Below are 17,181 nucleotides of genomic sequence, written 5' to 3'. Positions count from 1 at the left end.
ATTCATTCAGACATTCATTCCTGTGTGTTTCTCTCCCCTGGGCTTTTCCTCTACTCCTCTCTTCTTCATTCTGGCGGAGCAGGCTTTGGGTTTCCAGGCCTCAGGGGAGTTGTGTGGCAGGGGAAAGCACTAATGAGTTGCCAGGTCTTCCTTCCTAACTTTTGTTTTCAAAGCTCGAGGCCATTGAGAGAATCCTGAGGGGTGTGGCAGGAGTGTGAGGAGAGGCCTGGGAGAGCGATTGGAAGGGAGCACCCTTCTCTGCAACAAAACACTGGAAACCAGGCTGGGCAGACACCGAGCACTCTGTGGGTTCTGTAAGCAGTGGGGAGCCTCAGCCTGGGGGGCCCCGGCTGAGGGAGGTGGGGCTCCTGTGTTCCCAGCCACACAAAGACTCCTCACTCCAAGCACATTGAAAGGTACCACATGGGTCAGGATGGCAGGTGGGCATGGCCGTAGCATCTAGGATGGGCTGATGCTGATGCTTCTGGCTGGCATGGGCCCACCTAGAGTCTGGGCCCTAGACCTCAGGACCTTTGCTTCAACTTGGTGGGAGGCCCCTGAGAAGCGCTGAGGTTCAGTTTCTCATGGATCTGCAGGATAGGTATTCAGAGTAGAAATAAAATTGATTCTTAGAGAAAATAAAGAATATCTACTTATCACCAGGTACAGTAGAACATGCCTGGTAATCTGTGACGTGGGAGGCTGAGACAGGAGGATGGCAAGTTTGAGGTCAGCCTGGATAACTCAAAATAAAAATTAAAAAGGATTAGAGATGTAGCTCAGTGGTAGAGCACCCTGGGTTCAATACAGGAAAAAAAATCTACTTTATATTCACTTAGGTCTGGGTCAAACCTTGTTCTGTATCTATCTTCCCTGCTGAGTTCAGTTCTTTAAGAGCAAGAATCATGTTTATCTTGTTCTCTGTTGAAACCCTGGTTCCTAGCACAGGGCCTGGGGCAAAACAGTGAGCATCTGATAAATTCCCATTAAAAGAAGGAGTGTAAGAGAAGGCTCTAGCCAGCATTGCCAGGTTCTTGGAAGAAAAATAAGAACATCAAGAGGAGATGTATTATGCTGTGAGGGAGCTCTTGCTGTAATGTTCAGAGACCAGCAAAGGGTTCACGGAGCACCCCAGGGGCTAGCAGAACTGAGATCTAGGCCAAGGGAATGTGGACGTAGGGCTCCATGTACACAAACCTGCTCTACCTTCACTGAGACCTGCAAAGGAAGAAGCCGGACACTTCTTCACATGGGAACAAACAAGCTCTGAGATCAGGCAACTTGTTCAAAACCATGCAACTTGAAAAGCAGCAGAACTAAGATCTGAGCTCCAGCTTGCAGGTAGGAAACTCTGAATCAGTGGCCCTGGTGTGTGGGATAGGCAGAGTTAGGAGACACCTTAGTAGTATGATTTTTTTTCTAATTTTTTTTTTTTTTTTTAGTTTTCAATGGACCTTTATTTTTTATATTTTATATATATATATATATATATATATATATATATATATATATATATATATAGTGTGTGTGTGTGTGTGTGTGTGTGTGTGTGTGTGGTGCTGGGATTGAACCCAGGGCCTTGTGTTTGTGAGGCAAGCACTCTACCAACTGAGCTATATCTCCAGTCCTGGACCTTTATTTTATTTATTTATATGTGATGCTGAGGATCAAACCCAGTGCCTCACACATGCTAGGCAAGCGCTCCACCACTGAGCCACAACCCCAGCTCTAGTAGTATGATTTGAAGGGGCCTGAAATCTCGCCATTGAAATTTTCTTAAGGTGAGACATCTAGACTCATTCACTTATATTCTAGAGCCACAGGTGGCTACTAAGCACATAAAATATGGCAAGTTCAAATTGAGATATGTCCTAAGCGTAAAATACACATTGCATCTTGAAGACTTAGTACAAAAAATAGAAAAGATATCATTATTTTTATATTGGTTATATGCCAAAATTAGAATATTTTAGATATACTGGGTTAAATAGAATAATATTATTAAAATTAATTTCTTTAACTTTTGAGTGTGGCTACTAGAAAATTTAGAATTACATATATGGCTCATATGATATTTCTTTTGGCCCTGTTCATGCTCTGGGAGAGTGGCTTGGGAAGGACATCACAGTGGAGCCAGGGCCCAGGCAACAGAAGAAGGTGCTAGGAGCAGGGTACTTCCCCAAGGAGGAAAATAGGAGCAACTGGAGAGAGACTGAGCGCTTTCCAATGTTTCTTATCTGGGAGAATTTGACTCGTCCTGGAAAGATGAGCAGAATCTTGTTGAGTTCCTTGTCCCCAAGAAAACAGTAAAAATATCAATAGTGTCATCTGTTTCCACATGTACATCCCTATAAGGTCTCCACTACACTGTCACATCCACTGTATCATGACATCCCCACTACAGTCTATTTAATGCAGGCATTCTTTGTTCACCTATTTTACAGAAGAGAAGACTGAGGCTCCCAAAGGGAAATGCCACCAGGGAGATATTACTAGATCAGGCTCTCAAAGTCAGGTTCTTCCATATCCCTGACTAATGTTGTGAAGATAGGAAGAGAGGGACTGATCTAGGGGCCAGAGAAGGCACACAGGGAGGAGTTGGGTTGAAACTGGGGAGACAGGAAGGGAGAGGTGTTGAAGTGGGGCGTAGTATAAACTGACATATAGTAGTGGGAAGAAGCCTGCACGGGGCCAGACAGTTGACACCAGCCTGACTACAGCAAGTGACTGACTGGGCAGCAACTTGGGGCTAGAGATGAACAGGAACCAGACCTGGGAGGTTTGGGCCAGACGAAAGTCTTGCTTTGTTCTGTGGCTGTCAGAAGCCCTGACTTAGCCCTAGCTCCTGTCCTCTGTTCTCAGTAGGTTTCTGCCTCTTGTCCCTCCTCTGTTTTCAGATGACTAATGGTGGGTCCCAAAAACAGGAAACATTGTGTCTCTGCTCAAGAGGAGCTTGGAGTGTGACCCATAGGGGCTGTGTTTTCCCCAGGTCAGCAGCTCGGGCAGCAGGCTGCTGGAACGCCCCCTCCAAGGGCTCTCTGCTGACTGCAACAGAGGTGGGCACCACATGCTCTGTGGGCTCAGTCCATGGAGGCCCTGCTGGCTGTTGGGCCTCCAGGGATCCTGAAGCTCCCCTATGCATGGAACTGAGTTGCAGAAGGTCCTGTCCTGGAACTGGGTCCCCAATCCCATGGAGCCAGGGCTGTCTCTGGTGGGCAATATGGAACTCATTGACAGCTCTCAGATTCCCTCTCATATGGCCATGAGAAGCAGTCACTAGAGTGGGTCATCTGCTAAACTTCCTAGCCCTCTATGGGGGAGAGAGGTTTATAGCAAAGCACCCAGAGATGTGAGCTTCTACGAGGAATGAACTATGCGTCCAGCTTTTTCAATGAGATTCATGTAACGGGCCGTTCTTTTCCCTTTGGCTACAAAAAACTCAGAACCAGCAGGGCACAGTGAAGCAGGCCTATAATCCCAGCTATTTGAGAGGCTGTCAGGAGGGTCGCAAGTTTAAAGTCAGCTTGGAAACTTAGTGAGACTCTGTCTCAAAATAAAATAGAAAGGGTTGGGGATGTAGCTCAGGGGTAGAGTGACCTTGGGTTCAATCCCCAGTGGTGTTGGGGGGAGAAGCACCATAGCATCACCTGCTGCAGTTAGAATGGCTATGATAATAGACAAAAGGCAACAAGGGCTGTCTAGCATGGGGAGAAAAGGGAAATGTGCACACTCTTGGCAGGAATGTAAATCAGTACAGCCACGATGAAAAACAGTATGCAAGTTCCTCAAAAATTAAAAAAAAAAGAACTATGGCATAGTCCAGCAATCCTACCACCAGCTCTATTGCCAAAGAAATAAAATGAGCATATCAAGGAGACATCTGGTTCTGCCAGATGGTTCTGCACAACAAGAAAGATTCATGTGCAAGCCAGGAAGAGCCTCCCTCACCAGAGCCCCACCATGCACCCTGTCTCAGACTTCCAGAACTGTGAGCAAGAAATGCTTGTTGTTTAAGGCAGGAGAGAGAGAGAGAGAGAGAGAGAGAAAGAGAGAGAGAGAGAGAGAGAGAGAGAGAGAGAGAGAGAGACCATGTTTACCACAGAATTTTTCACAGTAACCAAGATATGAAATCGACCTAAGTGTCCCTCAACTGATAATGAATAAAGAAAATGTGGTCTATGTACACAGTGGAGTACTGTTCTTAAAAAGAAGGAAAGCCCATTATTTGTGACAGGATGGATGAACCTGGAGTACATTATGTTAAGTGAAGTAAGCCAGACACAGGAAGACAGATACGGCCTGATCTCATTTGTATGTGCAATCTGGGAAAGCGGAACTCAGAAGCAGAGAACGGTGGTGCCCAGGGCTGGAGGGGACCGACGGGAGATGTTGATCAAAGGACATGAGACTTCAGGTCAACAGGAGGAATAGGTGCAGGAGGTCTACTGCACTCTAGTGACTTCAGTTGCTAACATGATATTGTATACTTGAACATTGCTAAAAGAATAGAGTTGATTTTAAGTGTCTTAACCACACAAACCCGAGATTAAGTATGTGAGGCAATGCAGATGATAAATAGCTTGATTTCGTCACTCTGCAATGCACGTATTTATCAAAACATTTGGTGTGCCATAAATATGTGCAATTTTTACTTGTCAATTAAAAAATTTGAAATAATTCAAAAATTAAGAAATAAATTAAAGCATTTAAAAAGAATAATAGAAAAAAGGCAATCTACTTTTTTTTTTTTTTTCAAGAGCAGGCCCAACACAGGAGTGCTCTACCACTAAGCTATAACCCCAGTTCTTTTTACTTTTTTCTGAAGTCAGGATTGAACCCAGGGGCACTTTACCACTGAGCTACATCCTGAGAACCTTTCACCTTTAATTTGAAACAGGGTCTCACTAAGTTGCTCAGAGCCTTCTTAAGTTGCTGAGGTTGACTTTGAACCTGAGATCCTTCTGTCTCAGACTCCCAAGCTGCCGGGATTACAGGAGTGTGCCACCGCTCCAGGCCCTTTTTACTTTTTCTTTTGAGACACATCCTGCTAAATTGCCCAGGCTGGTCTTGAACCCATGATCCTGCCTCAGACTCCTGAGTAGCTGGGATTATAGGCATGCGCCTGCATACCGCACCCTCCTGGCTGCACTCCTGGCTTGCTGAGCCTGTGTGTTGGACATTGAACCACTGACCTTCACACTTTACCTCATTTGATTCTTATAAAAACCCCAAACTGAAGTTATACCCATTTTACAGATTTCAGAGTTAGTAAGTAGCAGAGCTGGGCTGATAAGATGCAGGGCATCTAACTCTGCTGGACTGGCCTCCTTGCCTGCAGCTACAGAATGCCTAGATGCCAAGAAAACTCACACGGTACCCCCTTGGGTCTGATCAGCTACCTGTTATCTCTCTTCTTTAGCCTCAGTCTTCTTTTTGTGTCAAATGGGGGTATTGGACTAGATCCAATAATAAATAAATCCAATAATAAAATGGTTTTTAGCAACAGAATGCTTTCTCTAAATGAAATCTCATTCTAAAGACTGGTATAGTGGGCTGGGGGGGCCGCTGAGTGGTAAAGCTCTTGCCCAGCATGAGTGTGAGGCCCCTACCCAGCACAGGGGGAAAAAAACAGCCATAAAGTGTGTGTGTGTGTGTGTGTATAAGGGGGTGGAATGACCTAGCCCTGCTTGGGAACATTCTTCTTCATTCTCTTTATGGTGAAGTTTTGAGTGGTCTGAAAACCACATAAGCAGACCACCCCAAAAGGGCTCCATCCCTGATGTATGAGGAACTATATGGGCCTAGGTGAAGGGGAGCCTCTTAGCCTTTGGGGCCAGAACCTGACCTCATACAGACAGGTGCAGGGGCCCCCAAGCTGGATGATCACTCAAGTTCATTGACCTTAGAGAGTGGTGGGGTGGGGGTGGAGACACAACCTGGACTACCAGGTGTGGGGAAGGACACAGAAGGCCCCAGGCTGGCCTGGGAGGGTGCCAGCAAAGGCGAGGCTCAGGGGACAGGAAGATCTGCAGAGGCGGCAATGGAAACATGAAAGTCTCAGGGGAATGTGGGTAGATCCCAATAACAAGCCCTAAGTCTTGAGTTTTAAGAACCTGTACCACCTCCAGCTCCTGTCCCCACCCCAGATCATTCTCCCGTACATCAAAAGACAATGGGCTTCAGAGACTTCAAGAATCGTAGCCAAAGTCCTAACCATTTAGGAATGTGATTTGGGGAGTCCCAGACTGTTTCCAATACAGAACCTCAGAATAATAGAACACAGGTACCTATGGTCTCCAACCACTAGGAACGCAGAACTTCAAAACTGTAGTTTTTGAATCCCACACTCTCAGAGATTTCCCAGAAATCGCACACACATAAACTCCTGGTAAAGGTGACCCAAGGGGAGATCACAGAGTCTGGTGGCACTCAGAGGCTGGGCAGGGCTGGGGTCCTTCACATGTAGGGAGCAGCTGGCTGGAACTCTCCCTGCCCCTGGCCTCACCCCAAGGGCAGGTTCTCAGGTCAGAGAGCTCTGGAGGAGTGCTGACTGAATAGAGACACCACACCACAAGGACACAAGGGGACAGAGAACTTGGAGCCCCTAAGAGACCATCTTTTTTCTACAGAATTTGCAGAGCCCTCCCCTCAGGCAAAGAACCATTGTCACAGACACAGTCACAGGGGAAACCTGAGCTGTCTTTCGGGCATTCTTATTTCCCTGACCTGTCCTTCCTTCGCTACTTCAGAGCTCCTCAAGGCGGGGAATAGGGGGTCACCCCTCAAATTCCCTATAAAAATGCTCAGAGGAGATAGCATTGGACCTGTCAGAGCTAGAAGACCTTGAAAAACCCACTGTCCAGGACGCAGATTGGGAGACTATGGCCAGAGACCCTCTCTGGGTCACATAATCCTTATATTATGTACCACCATCTCCTGAATACCTTTAAAAACTGCATTTACATCTAAGAGGGCACGGGGGACCCTGAACCTTAAGCCTGGGAGGGGATACTTGAAGGGATTTCCAAGTGAAACCTTCTCCCCTTGCCCATTCCCTCTCCCTACTGAAGATCCACGTCCCCCTTCTGGGGACCTGGACTTTCTGGCTGCCAATTCTGCTGTCTGGGGCTATCCTCCCACTCCACGCAACTCCCCATCAGTGGCCCTAGTGGGCCAGGCCCCCAGCGTTACTGCAACAGACCCGGCCAGGCGGCCTCGAGGAGGCCGGGGAACGATTCCTCCCACATCAATATTTATTGCCTGAGAGCTGCTGGAAGCAGATCATCATGTTCTCGGCCTTCAGTTCTTTTTTAAGAACTTCTCATGCCCTCCCCTCCCCATTCCCATCCCGATGTGCTGACAGCATAAATGCAGACAGCCAGACAGGTTCACAGCCGGGGAGCCGGGGTTTCAAAGCACCGTCGCACACAGCTCTCAAACCCGCCTCGGAATCACAGCAGCTCCAACTCAGGAATCGCACATCCTCAGAATCCGAGGCCCAGGGAGCGCTGCTCCAGGAATCCAGCCTCCACACCCCCATGCCAGTGTAGAGTGGGAAGTGACTGGCTGCTCAGGGTCACACAGCTGGCATGTGACCCAGTAGCACAGACCCCCCCCACACCCGCTCCTTCCACCTGTCCCACCTCGTTGCCCCCTGGTGTCCTCTATTCAAATTGAGGCCCGACTCAAGTATCTGAAACTAGCAACCTAACCTCTTACCCTCCTCTCAGATCACCCCTGCTTTCCAAGAACTCTGCCCCAATTTCCATTTCCTCCAAACTTTGGCCCTGAGCTAGACAGAACCAAGAAAGAGAGTGCGAAGTCCCCAGTTGTCTCCTTCCTGGAAACTGGTCCGCCCCACTGCTTCTCCTCTTCCTGAGACAGTGCACCCAGGCCACGCTTCGCTCTCTGGGGCCTCCAGGGCACAGCAGCGCCCACATCTGGGCAGTCCCACTCCCAGGCAGCCCTACTTCCTGCCTGCTGCCCTGCGTAGCTGCTCCTCGGGCGCCTGGACCTCCACACGCCCCTGTCCTTCACACTGCTCTACCCAGCACCTGAGATGGACTGAGGACCCACTGCCTCCACTTCTTCCAGGGCTACCCGCTGCCCTTGAAGCCAGCAGTCAAAACCTTTCCTGTCGTGGGCCCTGCTGGCTGTTTCGACCTGTTTTCTTTGGTCCACGTTCACACACTCTGCTCCAGCCTGGGGCAGGGCGGGGTGGGAAGGTTCTGTGGGGCAACCAGGCTGGGAGTCAGGCCGACTTGGGTTCAAACCCCAGCTTCCCTTGGCACAGGCCCTTCCAGCCTTCACTCTGGGACCAACATTCCATGCTCTAAAGAGGCCTCTGTACAGCAGCCAACTTGCCATGCTGATCAGAACTCCTCTTGCTGCAAAATATCCAACAGGATTTTTATAAATTGCCCTTCAAAATTAGAATTACTTAACAACAAACTAACTTACTGAATTTATGATGGTTTTTTTTCTTTTTTCTTTTTGATTCTTTGTACACAAATGGGGTACAACTTTTCATTTCTCTAGTCACACATGATGTAGAGTCACACCATTTGTACATAGGGTAATGGTGTTTGTCTCATTCTATTATCGTTCCTTCCCCTTGCCCCCTCGCCACCCCTCATTTCCCTCTACACAATCCTATCTTCCCTTACCCCTGCCCCCCATCATGTATTATCATCCACTGATCAGAGAAAACATTTGGTCTTTGGTTTTTGGGGATTGGCTTTTTTACTTAGCATGACATTTTCCAGTTCCATCCATTTACCTGCAAATGCCATAATTGTAGCTGAGTAATATTCCATTGTGTATGTATACCACAGTTTCTTTATCCATTCATCAACTGAAGGACATCTAGGTTGGTTCCACAATCTAGCTATTGTGAATTAAGCTGCTATAAACATTGATGTGGCTGTATCTCTGTAGTATGCTGATTTTAAGTCCTTTGGGTATAGACCAAGGAGTGGGATACCAGGTCAAATGGTGGTTCCATTCCAAGTTTCCTAAGGAATCTCCATACTGCTTTCCAGAGTGGCTGCACCAATTTGTAATCCCACCAGTAATATATGAGTTACCTTTTTCCCCATAGCCTCACCAACACCTATTGTTGCTTGTATTTTTTATAATAGCCATTCTAATTGGGGTGAGATGAAATCTTAGGATAGTTTTGATTTGCATTTCTCTTATTACTAGAGATGACTGTGGTTTTTCAACAACTGCTTTCCATACTTGTGAAAAGAGGAAATCTATTACATAAATTTTCAGAATATAATGATGTGTGTGATAGTTAAAGAAAATTAATGAAGTTAACATTAGTGACATAAAATTAAACTTTTGAAAAGCATTTCTTTCACTGGGAATGGTGACATATTCTTGTAATCCCAGTAACTCAGGAGGCTGAGGCAGGAGGATTGCAATTTCAAGGTCACCTTAGACAACTGAGACCCTGTCTCAAAGTAAAATAAAAAGGGCTGGGGTTTAGCATAGTGGTAAAGTCCCCTTAGTTCATTCCCCAGGACTAAAAATAAATAAATAAATAAATAAATAAAATAAAATAAAATAAAAAGGGCTGGGGATGCAGGTCAGTGGTAGAGTGCTGGCCTAATATGTACTACAAAGAAATCCAGAACTGCAAAGAAGAGAAAAAAGTATTTCTTTCTCCTCCTCCTCCTTTTGTCATTTCCTTTTTCATTTGGAGTCAGCCTATTGTTTTTCAGGTCTTGTGTTTTTGTGAGTTCCTGGAAAACTTGGAGTCCCCTGGCTTAGAATCATCTCTCCTGCCTATGTAATAGATTCACAGTGTCCTGCCTCTGGGCCAGCTTTGTGACCTTAGGTAAATCCCTCTGGCTGGTTAGTCCTCAGTGTCCTCCTTTAAGGAGCCCACCTGCTCTGAGAGCTGCAGAAGAGTTGGCGGATGTCCCTGCACATCCTTTCCACTGCTGGTCCTCACCCAGGAGTCTACGGCCTTGCAAGATTATGCCCACTTTAAGGGTAGAGACCAAGTACTGATCTCCAGTGTCCAGTCTGGATCTTGGCCCAGAAGAGGCACTCAGTACACATTTGTCCCCTTCACTGTCTGCAAAAGGGTCAGGTTCACTTCTGTAGCCAAAGTCTCTGCCCAGGCCATTCCCCCACCTAAGTGGCTGCCCCTCTCCTCTCTGTGTTTCCACACATCCTTGCACATACAGCTCAGATCCCTCCTCTTCCAGGAAATTCTTCCAGACGCATCCTCTGCACCCTCCAGGCCTTAGCCTTCCTATGGCACATTCAGAATTTACACAAACTCAGTGACGAGCACCAAAGGGCCTGGACTCAGGCAAGCCTGGCCTCTCAACACAGTGCTCCCTTACTGGCTTGAATTCTGAGGAAGTCACTTCTAGCTCAGACCCTAGAGCTCCTCAGCCATGGAAGAAGCTGATAGCCTTCCCTGTGGGGGCTGGGGAGGCACCCAGACAGAAACAAACTTGGTAAGCTTGATGCATAAGGCCCCAAAGGGATGTCATTCATGCTACAGAGGAAGACACATAGGTGGGGGCTGGAGCCTGGGCTGGGACAGGGACATGGGGGACTTACCTTGCTGACAGGTGAGGTTGCACCTGCCAAGACCTTTCTTCGGAAGCTAAGTTCATGCTTCTCTTTGGGCATCTCCCTGGGGAAGAAGAAGTAGGGACTGGCGGCCAGTGCCACCATGCCAGCCGAGATAAGGAAGCCCAGCCACCAGGCACCGACCCATCGGGGGTCCTTTGAGGTCAGGCTGATACCACCTGTAAGAGAAGACCATGGGGACAGTAGGGTCGGGTTAGTCTGTCACATCTAGGTCAAGGCCCTGGGTCTGCCCTTTGAGACATAAGTCAGCCCCAGCTTGGAGTCAGGAGACCTGCCCTCTGATCTTGATTCTGCCATTATGTCCTATGTGACCTTGGGCAAGTCCCTGACCCTTTCTAGCCCTTAGTTGCATCACTTCTTCTGTGTAGTGGTCAAGGTCGTGGACTTTGGAAATAAACTACTGGGTCCGGATTCCATCTTTAACTTATAACCTTGGGCAAGCTACTTAACCTCTTTGTGCCTCAGTTCCTTCCTCCATGACATACAGATATTAGTAGTTTTTTGGGGGAGTGCTGGGGATAATAACTTTTTTGTTTTGCATCATAGGGTTGTTATGAGAATTATGTAAACTAATACATGTAAAACTAAAAGAGAAATTTAATTAAATCTTTAAAAATCTACCAAAAATACATGTACTTAGAAAAGTAGCTATTATATAGGTATTTGCTCCTTCTCTCCTTCCTTCTCTTCCCATTATTACTACTTTTGTGATTATTCATATATTAAATAATGGCCGGAACGGCCATTGTGGTTCTCAGGCCTGTATAAAGATGAAATTGCCAAGGCTGCTTGTCAAAACAGCAGCCTTGAAGACCAAGAGGTGGGGTGGGGAGTTGGAAGGTGACCAAGGAATATATACCTTTAACAAATTCCCCGGATGATTTTGATTCCCAACCAGGCTTAATTAGGATTGGATTATCCCCCTTGTACCTGCTGGCTGCAGTGCACAAATCTGCCCTGCAACTTCTTAAACCCGAGGCTGAGTTGGGGACATCCCCCTTCAATATCCACCGCATCTGCAGATACTCTATAAAATTGCAAATGCAGACAACAGCAACCACCAGTTATGCAACTGTTTCCCCAGGTGCTTCACCCTGAGCCACTCCTGGGCAGGGGCCAGGGTACACGGTTGGCACCCAGCAAAATGATCTGCAGTCTGGGAGAGATGTGGCTTTTGCATTCACAGGACTTGATTTGTTCCTCACTTGTTATCTGCCTTGCCTCTGTGCCAGGCTGAGGACGTTCACACGCACGGCTCCCACTCCCCCGCTCACAGTGCCAGTCTATGCCTGCAGTGGGCTAAATCCGCCCACCCTATGAAGTCCCCCAGAAAGAAACAGGGACTCGGGAAGTGGCCTGTCAGTCCACAGAAATGCATCAGCGGCTGGTGGAGCTGCCTCATCTTCCAGAATGAACGTCAATACTGTTAGAAAACATATCCTCTTGCTCCAGAGCAGAGGTGTGTCTGGCAAACTTAGGCAACCCCTGACTCCCAGGGAGGAGAGAAGTTGCAACCAGAACCCAGTCTGACTCTGAGGCCAACATTCTAGAAGAAAGAGAAGCAGCACAGGGCTGTCCCTAATGACTGCTGTACAGAGATCCCCAGACCAGTCCTCGCTGAAGTACCCACAGGCAAGAGCTGGAATAACTCCAGCCAGCCATGCACATGTACCCAGGGCTTCTAGGACCTGTTGGAAAGTCTCCAGGTGAGGTAAAGAACTTCTGAGTAGCAGTAGGCAGAAGACCAACCTGAGGCTCACAGCTGCTTGGTGTGACAAGCAGGTACATGAGATGCCACGGTGACATGATCTGACAGGAATACCCTTCTGTCCCCTCCCTGCCCCAGGGCTCCAGAGCTATGGCAACCCCAACACTCCTTCGCTAGCCACCTTCAACCAGGCTTGAGCCCCAATCCTTGGCCTACTCTGACCTCTAGCTGGATCAAAGACCACAGCTTCCCAAATGGTGCCCCTAGCAGTTTCCCAGACTCTGAGGTGGTCAGAGCTAGATGGTTCCTTGAGGTCCCCCAGTAATGTCCCCTCTGGAGAGACCCAAGGTGGACACATGTGTCACCGAGTCCTGCTCTAAGTTCTTCCCAGTGTATCGATATCCTCTCTGTTCTGCCTGACACTTGTACCCCACTGAAGACAGGAGCTCCCCACAGGCTGAGAGCACATCCTTCTGCCTGCCCGCGGTGTGGCGAGCCAGGCTGGGAGCCTGGAGGTGGGTGGGCAGGCAACAAGGCAAAGGCTTGTGACAGCAAGCACAGCTCCTCATTAGACGGCACTTTACAGTTTACCTTCTCTCCCTCACTGGATTCTGGTTGCAGCCTTGGGAGATAGGACGAAGGCTATTCCCAGGACGAGGAAGCAGAAGCTCAGAGGGGGAAATAGGTCAGTGGTGTGGCTGGGTTTGAACTTAGGTCCCCTGACTCAGCATCTATGCAACTGGCAGTCAGTGAGCTAGCATCTGTGTACTCCTGGGGACAAATGTTCACCCCTGAGGCTCACCTTCTGGCATCCGGTCAATGTCCACATAAAGGCGCAGCATAAGGCTGCCCAGCCCATAGGCCATGCCTGGCCCCATCATGGTCACTGCAAAGAGGATCCCTGCAATACAAAGCCTCCGTTAGGATCTTCTGACCTTGGCTTTCCTCAGCGGGTGGGGCCTGCCTAGCTTTCAGTAATCAAGAAGAGCCCACGCCCACTCTGGAGCTGGGAGGCTCTCTAGGGCTTCTCTGGACCTTTACCGACCTGATGGGATGGCAGTCAGGGACCCAAAGCCCAGCTCCCACCCCGGGCCTCTCTTCCTTCTACCTGGTGCTGGCCTGACCCTCAGAGCCAAGGGGTGGGCCCGTCCTCACCAAGGTAGAGGGGTGAGTTGCTGTGGTGGGCAAAGTCATCGATGTAGGAGATGCCGAAGGGCTGAATGGGCACACCACCCACACCAAGCAGGGTCTGAGCTGCAAACATGATCCCCACTACCGTGAGGTGCCGGGCCTCCGTGTAGCTGGAGCAGCTGCCGTTGGAGGGAGTGGGAGGCGGGGCTGAGGTCGTAGGCAGGCACAGGGAAGCCTCGAAGTCCTGTGACATATCCTCTGAGAGATGATAATAAAAATGTTATCACAGCTAAGACGATAGCACTTACCAGACTTTCACAAAGTGCTATTCTAAGCACTGTGTATACCAATCATTTGATCCCCCGGAAAACCTAGGGTGCAGGTGCTCTCAGTACCCCATTTCACACAAAAGGAAACTGAAACTCAGCAGCTACCAGCAAGCGACTGAGGCAGGACTGGAACCCTGGTGCTCTGGCTTGAGAGTCCCTGACCTCAAACTGCCCTGTGTCACCTTTGTGAGCAGAGGCATCTGGAAGAACCATGCAGCGGTGGGGTGAAGAGGTCAAAAAGAGGCAGAGTTTGAATGGAATGCAGAAGAACAAACAAACAGAATTTTCCAGCAAGAGGGAAGGACGGTGTTCCCGGGAGAGGTCACAGTACAAGCAAACCCCAGAACCACGTGAGGGCTCCATGTCAGTAGAATGAGAAGTTCAGAACAGCTGGATCATAAAGTGTGAGGGGCCAGATCAGGGCTTCTGTAGGGCCAGGCAGGGAAGGGAGACTGGAGCTGGACCGTGGAAGGCCCTGATGCCCTTGTCACTCATTCTGGGGAGGGAGCACTGTCAGCTCAGGACACAGATGCAGAGTGCAGGAAAGGACAAGTTCTTAATTTAGTACCAGATGCCTGTTCCCTGTAGCTCACCAATATTTGGTGAGCAAACTTGAAGAGATCTTCACACTATTATTATCCCAAATGTGGATACAGACATGGCCGCCTCTCTGCAGCCTTCCCTTCGTGGGATCCAGGGCTCCAAGGGCCACTCCCTCAAACTGGAAAGAGCCATGGATTTAGCCTCTAACAGCGGCTGCCCAGGTCTTGCTGTATGACTTGGATGAGAGCCCTCGGATCCTCACCTCTGAAATGGATCTCCTAGAACTGACATTCTCTAGAGATGAGCAACTCAGAAGCAGAATAAGTCAGAAGTTCTGAGCAGGGCTCTAGACACAGCTGACTAGCTGTGTCCGGGGAAGCTTCTCTCTGAACCTCAGTGTCTTACTGGTGAAAAAGTAATGATGACATCTGCCTCTCTGGTTCGACATGAACTGGTGAGTGGTGCCCCTGTCCCGGATCTACTGGACATTAGATAATGATGGTTGTTTTAAAGATCGCATCTGCCTTTCCCACCCGCGAGTCTCCAGTGGCTCACAGATGGCCTGCCACATAATCGAGCTACATGAATACTAGAAGTGAATGGAGGATCCAGGTGGTGGAGGTGGATCCAGGAGCGCCCCACAGGAAGAGCGCTCGGGGATCACGGAGTCCCGCCCACTCGTTCAGCCGATGAAGCCTGAGGTCTGGAAGGGAGGAGGGCTTGGCATGGGGTTGAGGATGAAGAAGGACATGTGAGACACTGCACGGAAAAGCTGTGTTCGAGTGGGAATTCTGGGCAAAGAAATGCATGGAGTATTGTTTTTCAGCATTCCAAGAAGTCCTATTTTAACTGTCCCTCAGGCCTAGATAACCACCCAGCATCCTTCACGGCACTTACTCCCACTTCTCTGGCCCTGCCCACGTCCCACCCGCCACCTGCGATGCCCACCTTTTCTCCAGTGCAGCCACCTCCCTTCTCCTGCCAGCTCCTCCAGCTGGGAATGTCCTTCCTCAACCCAGGCTTCTAATGGCTCCCTCCCACTTCTCCTAAGGTGCTGGGCTCTAGACCTTGTAGCAGAATCGCGCACGCTTCCTCCAGCCTGCACTGAACTGGGGCGTGTGGGCTTCATCTTCTCATCCCTGGTCTTAGCTCCTCCAGAGGTGGGGGCTGCCAGGAAGGCGAGGGCAGAAGGATGTGCTCTGATGCTCTCCTGCCTGGGGAACCTTCCTGATGGCAGGCCAGGGCAGGCTCCCCACCTGGGCTCCTCACATCCCTGTGCTTCTCTCCGCACACAGACGACACACTGGGCTTTGTATATGTCTGTTTCTTCCCCAGACTGGCACTCCCTGAGGGCAAAGACCGAGTCCCCTGACAGCAGCATTAAAGTTTTATTACATGAACTTTTGGTTGGACGGGTGGGTAGGTGAGTAGGTGGAGGGATGAATGGGTGAGTAGATGAGTGGGTGGGTGGGTGAACAGTAGGTGGATGGGTGGATCGATGGATGGATGGATGAGCAGGTAGTGAACAGGAGAGCGGGAAGGAACGGAGCAAATGCTCAGCTGCTTGGGTCTTTCTCTAAGGGACAGGTGTCTGTCTGTCAAGTAGGCCCGTAACAAAATCCCACTGGACTGAACAAGGTGTCACTATTCCTGACTAAAATTCTTTCATTTTCTGATTTGTTCTCTCACTCTTTCCTTCTTTCTTCACCACTGTCTTGGCTGTTTGTGAGGATTAAATGCCCCAATGCACAGAAAGTGCTTAGGTCGGTGTCCCTTGCGGAGGAGGGGGTGTGCGATGCTGCTGTCCTCCTACAGGTATTTCTGAGGATCGACCACATGCCAGGCCCTACAGTAGGTGGCATTGTAAATCGGTCCCTACCTCAAATAAGCTGCAGTGGCATGTGAACCAGCCCTCCCCTTTGCTCTGGGGCTGCCCCTTGCTCCCCTCCCCAGGCCTGCCAGGGACACCCACCTGGGCTGGACTTGGGGAGACAGTGGGGGTGGATGAAGAGGACAGGGGAGTATCCTGGGAAGCGGGGACCCCTCTCGCCTAATGTGGGCCTGCGGACGGGCCCCAGTGCACGGGACCATCGTGCTTCAGGTTGGTCTACCGCCCGTCCCTCTGGCTCTTACCAGGACTGCTGTGGTCGTAGCGGTATGGCTCCGAGATGAAGTGTGGGAGAGTCATGAGCAGGCCTGCCAGGGTCACCAGGACAGCCCCACAGCCAATCATACGGGGCCGGTGCACTCGGCTGCCGAAATAGCTCACAAACACAATCAAGGCTGTGTTCCCCACCTGCAAAGGGATGAGGTGACCCATTAAAGCGGAGCAGAGACCCAGAGCCAAGGGCCTGCTCCATCTTCTTTCTTATTGCCAACCTCAGTGTTCCCATCTGTGTAATGGATTGGCTGGAGGAATAAGCATTATTTTGATCTCTCTTATAAATACAGATTCTGGGTCCTCCTAGCAAGGATCTCACTCCCCTTTAGAGAAGAGAAATGAGGACAAAGCTAGATCAATTTCACTTAGGAACATGGAGGAGGATGGGCAGTGGAGAAAAAAAGATTTTGAGCTTCAGGGACTTCATGAATGAGAGACTCAATAGAGAAAGTCTGAAGCCAAAGGATTGAGGCTTGGAATTTCAAGCCTTAAAATCACAATCCTCGGGTGCCGTGCTAGAGGGGCCTTGTGGCCGGGTCTGCTGGCTCACAATTGTAATCCCAGTAACTCAGGAGGGTTACCAATTTGAAGCCAGCATGGGCAACTTAACAAGACCCTGTCTCAAAATAAAAATGAAAAGGGCTGGGGATGTACCTCAGTGGTAAGACACCCCCTTTGTTCCATCCCCAGTA

The 17,181-nt window shown here is 49.4% G+C and overlaps 1 protein-coding gene across 6 annotated transcripts in view; it reads right to left on the bottom strand.

Annotated features, from left to right (window-relative positions):
- The window catches only part of Slco2b1 (solute carrier organic anion transporter family member 2B1), a 50,475-nt gene that overhangs the window by 17,725 nt on the left and 15,569 nt on the right, over positions 1-17,181 (bottom strand). For all 6 annotated transcript variants that reach the window (XM_047516077.1, XM_047516082.1, XM_047516080.1 and 3 more), the window contains 4 exons: positions 16,462-16,624; positions 13,481-13,714; positions 13,128-13,226; positions 10,585-10,775 (listed from right to left, as the gene is read on the bottom strand). In XM_047516077.1, the coding sequence (XP_047372033.1) occupies positions 10,585-10,775; positions 13,128-13,226; positions 13,481-13,714; positions 16,462-16,624 (687 nt within the window). The remainder of the gene's footprint in view (positions 1-10,584; positions 10,776-13,127; positions 13,227-13,480; positions 13,715-16,461; positions 16,625-17,181) is intronic.

Source organism: Sciurus carolinensis, chromosome 11 (genome assembly GCF_902686445.1).
Source record: "Sciurus carolinensis chromosome 11, mSciCar1.2, whole genome shotgun sequence".
NCBI classification, from domain to species: Eukaryota; Metazoa; Chordata; class Mammalia; order Rodentia; family Sciuridae; genus Sciurus; species Sciurus carolinensis.
The sequence above is the reverse complement of the archived record's forward strand: the minus strand, read 5'-3'. Positions and strand labels throughout refer to the sequence as shown.